At 47.0% G+C, this 15,652-nt stretch overlaps 1 protein-coding gene across 1 annotated transcript in view; it reads right to left on the bottom strand.

Moving 5' to 3' along the window:
- Nucleotides 1-444: 444 nt before the first annotated feature.
- Nucleotides 445-15,652, bottom strand: part of Pygl (glycogen phosphorylase L) — a 33,947-nt gene continuing 18,739 nt past the window's right edge. Inside the window, 15 exon segments of the mRNA XM_040742984.1 lie at nucleotides 445-790; nucleotides 4,518-4,584; nucleotides 4,958-5,092; nucleotides 6,000-6,207; nucleotides 7,057-7,198; nucleotides 7,303-7,361; nucleotides 7,484-7,631; nucleotides 7,748-7,849; nucleotides 8,512-8,626; nucleotides 9,096-9,259; nucleotides 9,645-9,791; nucleotides 11,518-11,610; nucleotides 11,941-12,084; nucleotides 14,623-14,705; nucleotides 15,214-15,325. Of these exon segments, the coding sequence (XP_040598918.1) occupies nucleotides 623-790; nucleotides 4,518-4,584; nucleotides 4,958-5,092; nucleotides 6,000-6,207; nucleotides 7,057-7,198; nucleotides 7,303-7,361; nucleotides 7,484-7,631; nucleotides 7,748-7,849; nucleotides 8,512-8,626; nucleotides 9,096-9,259; nucleotides 9,645-9,791; nucleotides 11,518-11,610; nucleotides 11,941-12,084; nucleotides 14,623-14,705; nucleotides 15,214-15,325 (1,887 nt within the window). The 3' untranslated portion in view covers nucleotides 445-622.

Below are 15,652 nucleotides of genomic sequence, written 5' to 3'. Positions count from 1 at the left end.
ACGCCAAATCCTCAGTGTGGAGAATCAGAATTTAATACAACCTGATCTCATTTATAAATGTCCACTTATGAAAGCTGCTGGGATATTTGTAAGGTGGCTACTAGTGTACAAATTCCAGCGTCGGTCCAGATGGATGAGAAGGGACCATTTAGGGAAGGGACCATTTAGGAACCAGAAAGTGTTTCTCCCCAGACTGAACCTATGAGCCCCTTGTACTTGGCTTTCTCTCATCTGTGAGACTAAATTTATGTTGTTTGTAAGTTATCTAGATTAGCACCTTCTGCTATGACAGCATAAAGGGACCGAGATAGCAGCCTGGAGCTTGGACTCTGACACCAGTGGAAATAATTGACCTTGGTTCCTTCAAATGGCCTTGAATAGTTCCAAGCAGTTTTCCGGCTATCTGATTACTTTTGAGGAAAATAATCCTAGCAGGCTACTGAGTGACAGCTGGAAGTTTGCATTTTATTTTTCATCTCTAATACAGCCATACATTTTCCTTTCCCATTCCCAAAGACACTTAACTAATTACTAATTGTTCAATAACAAAACAGAATCAACAAAGCTATAAAAATATTCAAGTTCAATGAGCAGTCATTCCTTTCTGAGAGACATTTTCCTATCACTTCCCGTTGATGCCTCTGCTAGACTCGTTGGATAGGGAAATCTTCATATCCGAGGGCTCCATGTTCCAGATGTCCTTGGCGTATTCTTTAATTGTCCGGTCACTGGAGAATTTCCCCGAGGCAGCTATGTTTTTGAGTACCATCGTGTTCCAGGCTTTTTGATTCTGTGAATAACAAACACGTACAGGGTCTGCGTGCCTGGCACGCTTTGACAAACACCAGGCCAAACACACTTCATAGAAGAAATGACAGGAACAACCTAGGGTGACTTATAAATGCATTTGCTCTGCTGACAGCCGGCGAGAGCAGACTACACTTTCTTCACATTCAGAGTCTATGTCTCTTAGGGATGAAAATTTGTTTTCATTTTAAGGGAAACCATGGGCATAGCATGGTGGTAGATGCTTGTAATCCCAGCCTCTTGAAAGAGGCTAAGGCAAGAAGATCTCAAGATGAAACCCAGCCTGGGCTACACAGACACACACACACACACACACACACTCTCTCTCTCTCTCTCTCTCTCTCTCTCTCTCTCTCTCTCTCTCTCTCTCTCTCTCTCTGGTGAGAAACAGGCGAGTGAGAGCAACAGTATGAACACGAGGGGGGCGGTGTGGGGACAGGGAGAGGGACAGGGGACAGAAAGGGGAGAGGAACAGGAAAAAGGGACAGAGATGAGGGGGGAGGGGAGGAGAAAGAGAGGGAGAGAGACAGAATGGAAATCTGCGGATGAGAATTCTCTAATTGGTAATCCTACTAGGGTTCTAGTGTTTTAGCATGCAAGCCATATTTTTCATGTGTTACTATAGACGGAAAGACCTAGGATGGAGAGATGGCTCCGAGGTTAGTAGCATCTGTTACTCCTTTAGAGGACCTGAGTTCAGTTCCCAGCACCCCTACTGAGTGGCTCATAACTGCGTGGAACTACAGCTCCAAGGGATCCAATTACCTCTTCTGGCCTCAATGGGTACCTGCATACACTTGGCATCCACTCACATAAATAAAATAAAAATAAATCTTAAAAATAAATGGGACAACCTTTCTTCCACCTAAAGAGAGGAAAAGGGACTAATACTCAGTATCCATTCAAAGATGTTTAACCTGTGACTTAAAAAGTTTGGAAACCAGGGAACATTATCTAACATCAATGGAAAGCTGGGCTAACCCACTTAGCTTTCCTTCGTCCTTTTGAAGGCCTATGCCCCATTAGGTTTGTTCTGAATCCCCACAACTCCCCTGGGGCTTCAAAATAGGGTGAACTAAGGTTTTATTCTCAATCAAAAATAGCTAAAATTTTATATTTTGTAAAAGAACATAAACATTTAACTTACAGCTTCTTATTTTTTCTTAAAGATCTCTGTGAGTTTGTTGGAATCTCTTCAAAGTTGTTAACACATTAGGAAATTTTTTTTTAAAAAATTGAACTGTCATCATACCCTAAGCTATGCCAAAATGGAGCACACAGCTCACTCAGTCTTAGAGACTTCTACATAAAAATAAAAACAAGCCAGGAGGTGGTGGCACACACCTTTAATCCCAGCACTCAGGAGGCAGAGGCAGGAGGATCTCTGTGAGTCCGAAGCCAGTCTGGTCTAACAGAGTTAGTTCTAGGTCAGTCAACGCTATGCAAAGAAACTCTGACTGGAAAACCCAAAAAAAATAAGATAAATAAATAAAAATAAGAACAACGATTGAAATGGATAGTAGGCTTCCTAGCTATGCAGGTCATGTCCACTAAAGCTCAGCAATGCAGTTACCATGTAGAGTGGAAAGCCGCAGTTTGCAGGAATGACAGGCAGGAAGGACCTGAACGCTGCACTCCCGATGGACAGTCTTTGGATTTGGGCTTACCTTTAACAGACGCCCCCCTGTGTCTAACTGTCCCTGAGTCAGTCCTCGCCTTTGTTCATGCTTCCCTTCCCTGTTCTGACTGGTTTCTATTCCTCCGGGCTGCTGCTCTCTTTCGCCCGAGTCCTGGGGCTGCATGGGCTGTCCTCCATGTTCAGGAGGTGGGCAGTGAGCTCCGTAGCAGCGCTTGCTCCCCTGTTCACAGCCACTGACTTGAACGTGGGTCTATGCTCTGCTAGGGGACTCATCTGACTCAACCTAGAGGCTGAGGGCTGGCTGCAGGGCGGCACAGGCTTTGAAGGGTCTCATCTCACAACCCCAAGGGCTGCCGGGGGTGACCTATGTGCTGATCTGGCTTGTCGCCTGCCCTGAGAAGGGAATGGGAAAGCATGCTCGTCAAGCCTGTCTGGAGTCTGCTCAGAGCATGTTCCTCTGCTGACCCTTCCGTGCTTTTGCAAGACATGCTTGGAGGGTTATTGGACTGCATGTGAGGCTTATTCACAAAGCTCTAGGTTTTTCTTACAGTCATATATAACCCTCTCTTCCTTCTATACATTTATGCTCTAGTGACCTGGCTCCATCACAAGACTGTCCAGGGAAGGTATTACTTTTCAGTTTTCAGAGAATATCAGGTCAGTTCTTATCCAACTAAACTGTGACTCAGTCCTGTAATAATCTTGGCAAGTGCTTCAAAATATCAATGGCGGGTTCTACCACTGCTGATCAGATCATTGTGGGTGAAGGGTAAGTTGTCACCTGTATTTTGAAACAACAGCCTTGGTGACTGTGATATGTACTTTTGGTTAAGAAATCCAAGGTTAAAGCCAGAAAGACAAATCTGGTATGTACTCACTCAAAGTGGATACCAGACATAAAGCAAAAGATACCCAGCCTACAATCCATAACCCCAGAGAAGCTTGAACCCTCTTCCAGAAACAGATGGAAGCAGATGCAGAAATCGAATGGACCAAGCTCCTGGAGACAATTAAAGTGAGGGAGAAGCAAAAATATGAACAAAGGAGTCAAGACCATGATGGGGAAAGCCACAGAATCAGCTAGTGAGAGATCACTGACTCTGGACTGACAAATAAGGAATCTGCATAAGACTGAACTAGACTCCCTTAATATATGAGGCCACTTGCAGTGGGTCCAAGACCTAACACTAATGTACAAACTAACTTAGTGGAGCCCATTCTGTATGGAGAAATACCTTGCTCAGCCTAGACACAGGGGTGTGGGGTGGAGAGGTGGGACAGACTTAGTAGACTTCCTAGGGGAGGCCTTACCCTCTCTGTGGAGCAGGAGGAGGAGTGGAGGGGGTAGGAGGAGAGGAGGGAGGGGAACCAGGATTGGAATGTAAAAAATAAATGAAAGAAATTAACTACTTCAGAGGAAAAAAAAGAAAAAGAAATCTGGAGTTAGGCCTGGAGGTGGTAGTGCATGCCTTTTATCCCTGCACTCAGGAGGCAGAGATAGGTAGATCTCTGTGAGTTCGAGACCAGCCTGGTATACAGAGTAAGTTCCAGGACAGTCTCCAAAGCTACAGAGAAACCTGGTCATAAAAAAAAAAAACCAAAAACCAAACCAAAACAAAAAAACAGGAAAAGAAAAAAGAAACCTAGGGTTACAGGCTGCTTGAGAGAAGAGGAGCTGAGCTCAGCAAGGGAAGACCCTCACACCTCTGAGGCCTGTATCCTGAGTTTCTGGGACAGGCCTACTACACAGTAGGTGCTTGATGAACACAAATCTCTGGTGATTTTCCTCAAATCCCAACATCTGGAACAGGCCTCCCGGTGTGTCTTATAAACTGGAAAAAGACAGACTTTGATCTGCACATCTGCAAAGTTCTTTCACTGTGCATCTCTTCTCTTTTTTCTTCCTTCTGGTGGTACTGTGGGGGGAGGCTGTCAGAGCCTTTCGAGTACTAGGCAGGTATTCTTACAAGCCACCCTAGGCTTGATTGGTCGATGGGGCTCCGCTATTTAGATTTCATAAAAAGAAAACAAGGAACTGTAGCAACCTACTTAAAACCCGTCACATACTCACCATATACAGCTGACTGACTTTTTCTTGACACTTGACGTAGGCTTCGTAGTCTGCGAAGACTTTAAACCTGCATTTGGTTTTTTGTGTTGCGAGGTTGGAAGGGAACAGACAGAGCACACTCATGAACAGAGATTCCGATTTATATCCTCCTTTGCTGACTGCAAGCATGCCCGGCTTGCCAACAAGAATGTGGTTCCCACATGCAATTATGCCATGCACATATGTGTGAGAGCTGAATGTATCATTGGAAAGGGAAAACGAGCACAAGATTTGAGTCTTTTCTCAAGCCTTAACCACTTGTGGAGGATGTCCCGCCCCCAAGCTTCTGCTAGTCAATCAGATCACACTGGTCTGTTCTAAATTACACAAGTGTGTTGCTACTAGTTTGAGATGTTTTTGCCCCATGTTCACGCATCAAGCCAGACCACGTAGGAGCCCACCTGTCATGATAAAACAGCATGTTGATGATGTCTTTGAAGAGCTCAGGCTGAGTGGGAGAAAAGAAGCCGTTGTCAATTTGGTCGATGGCCAGCTTCAGTTCTGGAAGGGCCTCATAATACTCTTTTGCCTCATACCTATGGCAAAGAATGGGTGGACGGTGGGAGAAAAGGCTGCATTAGTGTGTGTGATGAGCAGCACAGCGGATAGCTCATTCGCTGTAAAACACAGAAACACCAGCATTTATATAAATTGCTAGATTTCACATGGGTATAATACTAGATCCTAATTTATACCCTCCCAACTGATTCATCCTCATAATCAGAAGCATTAAGAATGGTAGATAAGAAAAATTCTAGTCTAATCTGATAGAATTCGGTAAGGTTCATTTTAAAGTAGACTAAGGCTCTAAAGAGCATGGTGTGAAGGGAACTAGCTGCTTTCTTTGGATCCATAAATACTTTTGGATTCATAAGACCTGATGCTACTGAGTGAACTTTACTTCTAAGGGTCAGAAAGTATATTTAGTACCCTCTGAATTTCCTGAAGCTCCTTTGGAGTCCTGCTTGAACTCAGGTTAATAAACCCAACTGTATATTAAATGAGAGTAAACACTGCTAAGGCACATCTCTTTATGCTGTGCCATATTTTGGTCCATCACTCAGAGCTCTTAAAGGAGCACCAGGTTTCAATTTAACTTATTGACAAGAACATCTGAGAAGCTATTACTTTCTCTTTTGATAAAAAAAACAAAACAAAACGAAACACAGATACACGAAGCTGCAAGGCTCACTAAACTGCTGTGGCTGGTAACCATGGCAACTTGCCCATAAATCTGCCCTGAGCATCCTTTCGTTACCCTGGCTGAGTAACTAAGGCTAGCTGTGACTAGCATGTCTTGACTCCTCAAGGGAAACGTTCTGTCTCTGCATCTCATGAGATCAGGCCTCAGAGTGATGATGCCTTCGCGAGCAGGCAGCAAACCCTTGGAGATGATGTCCCTTCCTGGGGGTGACCTGCTTGGCAAAGGGGAGCGGCTCTCACCCTTTCTTGTCCAAAGCGGCCACATCATCTACCCTCATGCCAAAGATGAACAGGTTCTCCTCCCCGGCTTCCTCTGCCATCTCCACGTTGGCCCCATCCATAGTCCCGATGGTCAGGGCCCCGTTGAGCATGAACTTCATGTTGCCTGTCCCGGAGGCTTCCGTGCCCGCCGTGGAGATCTGCTCCGATAGATCTGTGGCTGGAATGACTGTAAGCAGGCCATGTCAGTATGATGATTCTCTTTCTCTGGGTCCTTAGTGTGAGCATTGATGGAGCTGGCCTGTTGTTGACCTCACGACCATGAGAATACCCTGGTACTCCTTCAGTAGTACAGGACAGAGCTCACTTGCTCTCTGGCCCATATAATTCCCAGATCTTTCTTTAACTCTTCTTTTTTCAGGGGACTGAACTATTCCACTTCTCCTATTGCCCCTTTCACTGTCACTGCCATTGAGGTGTTTTGTGCCTGGGCTAGGCATTCAAGTTCAGCTTCACGTATACCCAAATCAGACCTGCCTGACCGCCCCCCCCAAGTCCCTTCACCGTAGAGGTCAAGCCTGAGTCTGCCTTGTCTGAGAGCTCATTTGTGGATTAGATTTGTCCCCATCTGTAGTTTTAGGAGCCTGGCTCCTTTTTTCTTTATGCAGAGGTATTTAAGCGGTGACCCCACAGGACCCCAAAATACCACAAAGAGAAAGCTGACTTGTGCATTTTTCAGTCTGGGAAGTAGGTGAATACACGATTGGCATTGGCTGGTGGTGGTTCCTCTGCCGGTAATGAATTGTGAGTAAGAAAGGCCCCAGTGGTAGAGAAAGGGGCATTGGCTGCCTGCCTGCTCGTCCCTGTGTAGGAACTCTGTGTTTGATTCTGGAGTGCACTCAGCTTGTTCTTTGGCAGCCTCATGTCTGTCCTCATTCGCTGTCACAACATGAACAAATGGCAGCCCTTCCTCCCATGCCGTGACTCGAGTTCCCTGGAGTCAGCTGCCCCATCTCTCCCCGGCACAAGCCCAGATTTTGTCCCTCCCCTCCCCGATGCTTGGCAATGAGAACACTACCTTTTTCAGCAAGAGACACTCTGTAATTTTCCAAGAAGATGACTTTCAACTTGCTGCCGACCATGGGGTCATTGTTCACCACTTCTGCCACAGAGGTGATGAGTTTTATGATCATTTTGGCCATGTGATATCCGGGGGCAGCCTTGGGAAAGAAGAACAGTGTGTGGAGAGAAGACCCGGTCAATGAAGAAAGAATGTAGCGAGAGACTAGAGACCCTAAGTCCCCATGAAATTCAGTCAGCTTACTTTGCCACCAATGATGACTGTCCTCGGCACGAATAACTTCTTAGGGTCTTTCTTGATGCCTTCAAAAGATGGGGACATTGATACAGATGACTGGTGTGGAGGTACAGGGACCTCAAGACTGCTGCTTCCACCCCCAAGAGGAGCTTCCGGGGGCTGGAGGGAGAGCTCCAGGCAAACTCACGGTTGTACATGGTGATCACATGCAGACAGTTCAGGAGCTGCCGTTTGTACTCGTGGATCCGTTTCACGTGGACATCAAACATGGACGATGGGTTGATCTTCACCTTGTACTCCTTTTCCAGGAACTGGGAGAACTTCAGCTTATTTTCCTGTGGAGAGCGAAGAGGCCAGAGCCCTCTCAGTTGGAAGCCTTGGGTGTCTGCTGGAGTCCACACCCTCAACTCCAAGGCGAGGGCAGAGACCCTGGCCTGGCAGGTGGTCGCACCTGCTTCACTTTGGCTATTTCCCGGAGGAAGAGGTCGTCGCTCACGAAGCTGTGGAGCTTTGTTAGCTGGCTCAGGTCTTTCACGTAGTCTTCTCCGATTTTCTAGCAATGTAGAGGAAAAGGTGATCTTAATTTGAGACAGTAATCACACCCATCACAGCAGTTTTTGCCAGTGTATGGAAGCGACTCTCATGCCCAAAAATTCACACAATGGCTTGTTTTGCTCACAAAAGAAGGTAGACTTTCTATGTGGGAAGAACTTTAATATAAGAAGTTTACATACGAGGGTGAGGGTGACCAAGAGCCAAGGTTCTGTTATGCTTCTGACCTTTGTTACTGGCGAACACAGACACTGTTGGCCATGACAGCTATGTAATTTGTGTAGTCCTTGTTCAAAATGGAAGAATTTCAAGATGGGGCTGAAGGGATGGCTCAGTGATTAAGAGAACATACTGCTTTTACAGGGGACCTGAGTTTGGTTGCTAGCGCCCAGAGAGAGGCTTACAACTGGCCGTGACATCAGCTTCTGGAGATGTGACACCCTATTCTGGCCTCTACGGGTACCTGCACCCATGGGTACATACCCCTCCCGTGAGCACATAACTAAAGGTAAAATTAAACAAAAGAAGATGGCCCTGCGCAAAAGCACGGGCCACTCACTCAGAAGCCGGCTCTGCCACGGTAGGATGTGTGGCATCCCTGTGCTTTCAATTGCTAACCTCAGCCTGTTACCCACCCGCCTTCCTCTCAGCGCCTCCTCTTACCTCTGCTATCAAGTCAGCCAGCCCTGGGTTGCAGAGTAAGAGCCAGCGCCGCGGGGTAATCCCGTTGGTTTTATTCTGGAACTTGTCTGGTTCTAACTCACTGAAGTCCTTAAATCTGGAGACAGAAGAGACAAACCTCTGGCTCGGGCTGAAATGGGCAGAGTTCTGCTTGCTGGATAAAGTTCAGCGTTACATTCCAGAAGCCATGTGGAGGCCCAGGAAAAGTCAGTGAAGGTGAAGGGAGGTTGGCAGCAGCTAGGCTGTCATTTTAAATAGAAGAGACTCATTTGCAATTCAAAACTGCCCCAAATCTAGCCACCCTCTTCTGACTTCCTGGCTGTGACAGACACACCACGTTTTTCAGCAGAATACTTCACGTTTGCTCGTACATCCAGAATTGGAGCGGCACAGAGAAACCATTTTTGTCTTTCTTTTTTTTTAAGAAAACAGCTATGTACAAGGCAATACTTGGAAGCATGTCCCAGGCCCTTCCTCATCTGGAAGCACAATCAGTGCTAATTATAATTAGCACCGTTGAGTCCATGAACCTCGGTTAGGCCTGCTGCTCCAGGATCATTACTCACACTTGGGTCTTCACGATGTCCGAGTGGATCTTGGCTACACCGTTCACAGCATGGCAGCCCACGATGCAGAGGTGGGCCATGTTGATCCTTTTACCTCCTTCCTCTTCGATTAGAGACATCCTCCTCATGCGGTCAATGTCTTTAGGGAACAAGGCCACGATTCTCTAGTCAAAGGAAGACACAGATCTCACTGGCCACTGGGGTTTTAAATAGGTCAGAGTAGCGACTCTCGCCCCAAGCAAAATCTCTGATGGAGGGGGAGGGAGGAGAGACCTTCACAGAGAGCAGAGCTGGCTGTGGGAATGCCAGCCCTCCAAATTACACTTTCAAAACCAGGGGTGGGGTGGTGGGGGAGTGGGGAGGGTGGGGAGGTGGGGGGGAGTGGGGGGGTGGGCGGCGGGGTTTAACAGAGCCCCACTCAGACTTGAGTGCTTTTAGCAACGCCTGAAAGACACCAAGGCCTTGTTTAGGAAGGGCAAGCACCGTGCCGATCTCGGACATGTTACAGCCCATTCTCCTGAGAGATACGCATCTTTAAAAATGACTCACATCCAGATGCTTCTGATTGATCTCATAGATGATCTCCAAGTGTCGAGGCAGCAGCTTCTCCACCAGCTCCACCGGCCAGCGTTCCAGCGCCTCCGGGAGCACCGTGTGGTTGGTATAGGCAAAGGTTTTCTTGGTGATCTCCCATGCCTGCAGGAGGAGAGGGTCAGTCCCTGTCCCTTCAGTGCACACCCACAGAGCCAAGCACTTCTCAACTCCCGCTGTGTGCCACAGGTGTTTCTGAACGGGCACCGTCAGGCACACTTGATTTCACTGAGTCTTCAAATGGTCAGGGAAATAAATAAAAAGCTTTTTTCTAAAACTGTAATAATAAGAAATTAGACTATCCTGATAAACCTGCTTTTTATTTATGAAATACCAAATACTCAAAGTTGGGCACTAAAACTTTAAGTAATGTTTAGTGGACTCACAGTATGTTTAAAATTCTGCATTTTTGGCCGGGCGTTGGTGGCGCATGCCTTTAATCCCAGCACTCGGGAGGCAGAGGCAGGTGGATCTCTGTGAGTTCGAGGCCAGCCTGGTCTACCGAGCGAGTTCCAGGACAGCCTCCAAAACAATACAGAGAAACCCTGTCTTGAAAAAACCAAAAAAAAAATCTGCATTTTAAAAGTCTGTTTCAAATGTCCCCAGGTCAGGGACATGGCTCAGTCACTGATGTGCTGGTGCCCAAGCATGAGGACCTGAGTTTGATCCCCAGAGTCCACAATGAAAGCATGGGAAGGCGGCAGAGACAGGAGGGTCCCTGGGCTCACCGACCAACCTCCCAGCCTATTTGGTGAGTCCCAGCCTAATAAGAGACTTTGTCTCAAAATACAAGGTGGATGATGCTGTAGAATATTATTTTATGGTGTGTTACATTTGTTTATGCTCTGGGACATTTGTTCAACGATGTAAAGATGTGTTGTTTTTGTTTATGCTGCATTTGTTTAACTCTGTGAGTCTGTGATTCTTTGCCTGTCTAAAATACCTGACGGTCTAATAAAGAGCTGAACGGCCAATAACGAGGCAGGAGAGCATAGATGGAACTGGCAGGCAGAGAGCATAAACAGAAGGTGAAATCTGGAGGAGGGGAGAGCAAGAAAGGTCAAGAAGTGAGGAAAGAAGGGGCCAGCCGCCCAGTTGCCCAGCCACCCAGCCACACAGCCACCCAGTCAGACAGCCAGACAGCCACCCAGTCCCCCAGCCAGACACCCAGACAGCCGCCCAGCCGCCCAGCCAGACAACCACCCAGTCAGACAGCCAGACAGCTACCCAGCCGCCCAGCCACACAGCCAGACATGGAATAAAAGGGAAAGAAAAGAAATACAGAAATAGAGGTCAAATCCCAGAAGCAAAAGGTAGACAGGATAATTTAAGAAAAGCTGTCAAGAAATACTCCAAGCCAAGCTGGGCATTCATAACTAAGAATAAGCCTCTGTGAGTGATCTGTTTGGGAGCCGGGTGGTGGGCCCCCGAAAGAGCTAAGATAAGAAGAGTATAAAACAGGGACAACAGGATGACCCTGGAGGAACAACACCCGAGGTTGTTCTACACGCAAGCAGATGCGCCCCACCCCCATACACATCCAACATGCTGACTCCCAAAGCTAGAGAGGTGTGCTTTTAGTTAGCTGTCTTCTGGTCTAGAAAATGTACTTGCCAGCCTCCAGCTGTGTGTAGGGCGGTTTTTAATTTTATGCCCCGTGAAATGCTGAGGATGGAGGAATGTTGGCATTGGGGCAAACTATACCCTTGGATTGTGGGAATCTAGCAACAGAAACTTATTTTGAACGGAAGAAACAAAGGAGCTTTTCAAAGGTGTTCCTCAACCCAGGTATTCTGAATGGTCTAAAGATAAAGCAGCAGGCTATCCAGACCTTGGACCAGGGCAGTTTCTCAATATCCACAAAAATCCTCATCAGCTCCGGGATGGCGAGCGCAGGGTGTGTGTCATTCAGCTGGATGGCTACCTGGGTAGAGAAAAGACACCGATGGAGCAGGGGAATGACGGCCTGGGGGTGGGGGGTCTCATATCAGCCATTCTGTCTTTGGGGGACCATAGATCGGATATCCTGCCTATCAGATATTTACATTAGGATTCATAACAGTAGCGAAATTGCAGTTGTGAAGCAGCAACACAATCATTTTGAGGCTGGGGTCACCACACCATGAGGAACTGTGTTAAAGGGTCTTACTGTTAGGAGGGTTGAGAACCACTTCCGGGGAAAGGTTTGAATGAGAGGGTAACTGATGGAAGTCCTCCGCTGTGGACCACCCGTGGCCACAGTCGGATCACACACCTGGTCTGGAAAGGCTTCGAACGCGGTTCCCACGCCATCCTTGGAGCCAAACTTGGAGGCCTTGAAGCGTCGGATGACATCCTGCAGGGTCGCAGCCACCACAAAGTACTCCTGCTTTAGCCTCAGCTCCTTCCCTTCAAAAAACTTCAACCAGGGAGACTGAGTGAGAGCGGGTTGCAGTAGAGCTGTGACCAAAATGGGATCAGGGTCCCCTGCCTCGGGAACATTAAGGCACTGAGAGGAGGCAGGGTGAATGAAAAAGAATCAACCTTTGCTTCCCCGAAAAGCAAATGACAGCAGGCAAGGGCTCTTGGGAGGGAGGGTGTTCAGCTAAAAGATAAAGAGGTTAGGAGTGACAACAGTAACATTCTGGCTTTCTTTTTAAGTAAGCTTTATATAATTTTGTGGGGGTTTTTTTTTGTTGTTGTTGTCTGTTTGTTTTGTGACAGGATTTCTCTGTGTAATAGCCCTAGCTGTCCTAGAACTCTCGTTGTAGACCAGGCTGTCCTCAAACTCACAGAGATCCACCTGCGTCTGCCTCCCGAGTGGCTGCAGTACCCACAGGGACCAGAGGAGGGCATCAGATCCCCAGGAGTCAGAGTTACAGGTGGTGTAATCTGACTGTCGGCCACAGGAATAGAACCCCCGTGCTTTGCAAGAGCAGTCCCTGTTAACTCCTGAGCCATCCCTCCAGCCCTGTAAACCCCTCTGAAGGCAAGAAACATCAAGCCCAAAGATCCAAAAAGCCACCTCTTGGCCTGATGGTAGAGTAGTTCTTGAGGTTCTCAATGGGTACAGAAGGAGCAGGGTGGTCACTGGATGCTGAGCACGGTCATGGGAGAGTCAGAGAACTGCCACCAGTTTGGGAGGAAGTCAGGCATTCCTCCCACTCTATGTCACCCTTTCCATGGTCAGAAGCCTCTCGTGGCCTTAAGTAGCCCACACAGCTCTCTGGACACAGAGTGAGGAGAGCAGTAAGATTCTTGGAAGAAAGGCTAAAGTCAGGCTATGGCCATATTTAGGAAGAAAAATGAATTTGCTTTTATAATCACAGGACACACACAAAATTGGACCCACTCAGAAAAAACAAAGCAATACCAAGAGAGTATCTTGAGGACTACTTTAACCCTTTAACCCAAGAGTCCTGTCCTTTTTTTAAATCTCATGCTAACTTAATACACCGTGCTGATTACTATACATGAGTATTCCAGGTCAAGCCAGGGTTGGTTCTGACAGAAGGCAGCCCCTTCCAGTTATAGAATTCCACAGGCCTGGGGTTGGCTGGCAGAAGACTGCAGACCTAGACAATTCTTATTCTGTCCATTAAAGGCAACAATCTTTTGTTCTTGGGTTAGTGACTTCTCTGAAATGTACTGACAGTACTGTCTTTTTCCAAAAGAAAAATAACATACATCATTGGGTTCCAAAAGTGCTGCAGCAAATCCATCTCCTCCCCTCTCAGAGTGCACGGTTCATCACCAAGTAAACATTCAGCCTAACTTGCATCCTGGTTCCCAGAGTCCAAGGAGAGTCCATTGTTGTCAAGGAGAGTACAAATTTGGCTGCTTCTGAAATCCCTTTCAGGAAGAATCATTGCATCTTCAAGAACACGATTTTAACCATAGAAAAGTTGGAGATATATATGCTTAAATCAACTAAGAATTTGCAGTGGCCACTGCAGATGTAGTTGTACACAAACAAACACTAAATTGTTAAGCTGGCCACACTGGTCCACATCTGTAATCCCAGCACTTGGAGGCAAACGCAGGAGGAACCTTGAGAGTTTAAGTCTAGCCTGGCTGACTTAGTGAGCTCCAGGTCATCCAGGGTTGGATACAAGATCCTGTCTCATAAACAAAGCCAAAACTGGGGAGAAGGCTCAATGTAAAGCATTTGTCGTGAGAATGTGAGGAACTGAGTTCGAATCTCCAGCAGGCTTGTAAAGCTGGGAGTGGGAGTGGTCTGTAGTCCCAGTGCTCTTATAGGTACATGGGGAATCCCCAGAAGCTCAAGGGCTAGCCTGGTATACAGAGCAGTGGACAGCAACAACAACAGTGAGAGAGGGGGGTGAGGGAAGGGAGGGAGGGGAGAGACAGAGACAGAGAGAGAGAACATCTCAAAAGAGGCAGAAGGCAAGGCTGACATCCATGGTTATTCTCTGACCTCCACATATACGTCATGGTGCATACATGCTTGTACATACACAGATAGACAGACATAGCTTTTAGAGTAGCATTAGCACAACTGGATATAGGAAAAGCTGGTGGCAGAAAAGTTCATGGGTCTGATCTTAGGACCACTATGGCCTCCCTCAGCCTGGGGACAGAAAGCTAGGAAGAACCTGGTGAGCATGGGAGAGGAGACCAGGAAGGGAGCATCCCCAATTCTAACTTTTCCAGTGAAGCTTCTATCTGGAAACAAAACCAGTCTTTCTTAGCATTTCATTCATCTTTTATATTCAGGTTCTGTTTTTGAAATACATCTATGGATCTTCTCAGTTGAAGGGGCCACTAGTCAAAGCAAAACACCAAATTGATCTTGTGAATTATACAACTATGTTTTCCTTACTTGATTGGGAGGGGAAAGTGACAGAAGGGACACAGTTTACCCTGCACAGGGTTTCACAGGTCACTGGAGAGGCTCTGGGAAGCAAGCTGTCTAAACTGGGTCTGTGTCACTCACATTATCATTGGGGTAGAGCACTCTGGAGATATTCTCAGCCAGGTTCCGGTCCAGCACAGCCTGAATGTAGTCTCCAACATTAACTGAAAGGAATGTAGAAAAACCATAAAGAGACAAGCCAGCTACCGTTGGAGCAAGTCCCTTGATCTTATCTGATGTCCCACCATGCACAATTCCTAAGATTTCTAAAAATCTAGAAAGGTTTCAATAAGCTTTAACACTGGCCTTCCCGAGAGTTCAAGGCTTTAAAAAAATGTCTTCCATACTTGCAGAAAAAAAAAATACCATTTTAGCCAGGCATGGTGGTGCACGCCTTTAATCCCAGCACCCAGGAAGCACAGGCAAGCAGATCTCTGCATATTCAAGCCCAGCCTGGTCCACCTAGCAATTTCCAGACCAGTAGTCAAGGCTACATAGTGACACCCTATCTCCAAAAATCAATCAATCAATCAATCAATCAGTCATAAAGAAGCCTTCTCAGTCACTGAAGATCATAAATCAGGAACTCAAGGCTTTCTCAGCCTCAATTGTCTCTAACCAGCCATCACTATGCAGTCAGTGTAGACAAAGCAGAGACTAGGCTGTACGTACAGTCTTGCAGGTTAAAGTCGTTCGGTGCTCGAGCTGACCAGAGGCGCATAGTGTTCACCGTGTTGTTCATATACCCAGGCACCGGGGTGTCATAAGGCAGGGCCAGGACCACCTGTGGGATTAAACAGCAGCAGCTGCACACAGTTTCTCCGGAGTGATGACGGAAGCTGAACAATGTCTGGGACTGCGATAGAACTCTATTCCTGACTGCATCACATGTTAACATCGCGTAAGTTAGAACCAAGAAGTGTGTCTCGGGACGAAAGGGAGTGTTGGAAGTCATGGGACTGCTGATCCCTCATAGTATTTCTATGCTGAATTCCCGAGTGCCCCTTCCTTGAAGGAGGGGCGCTGTGTTGTGAAATAATCTTTTTGTATACTGTGAAGAAGCCTCTTTGCCAAGACACCTTCTGATTGGTTTAATAAAGAACTGAATGGC

This window comes from Mesocricetus auratus, unplaced genomic scaffold (genome assembly GCF_017639785.1).
Source record: "Mesocricetus auratus isolate SY011 unplaced genomic scaffold, BCM_Maur_2.0 Super-Scaffold_15014, whole genome shotgun sequence".
Classification (NCBI taxonomy): Eukaryota; Metazoa; Chordata; class Mammalia; order Rodentia; family Cricetidae; genus Mesocricetus; species Mesocricetus auratus.
Note: the sequence above shows the minus strand (reverse complement) of the source record. Positions and strands in the feature narration are given on the sequence as shown.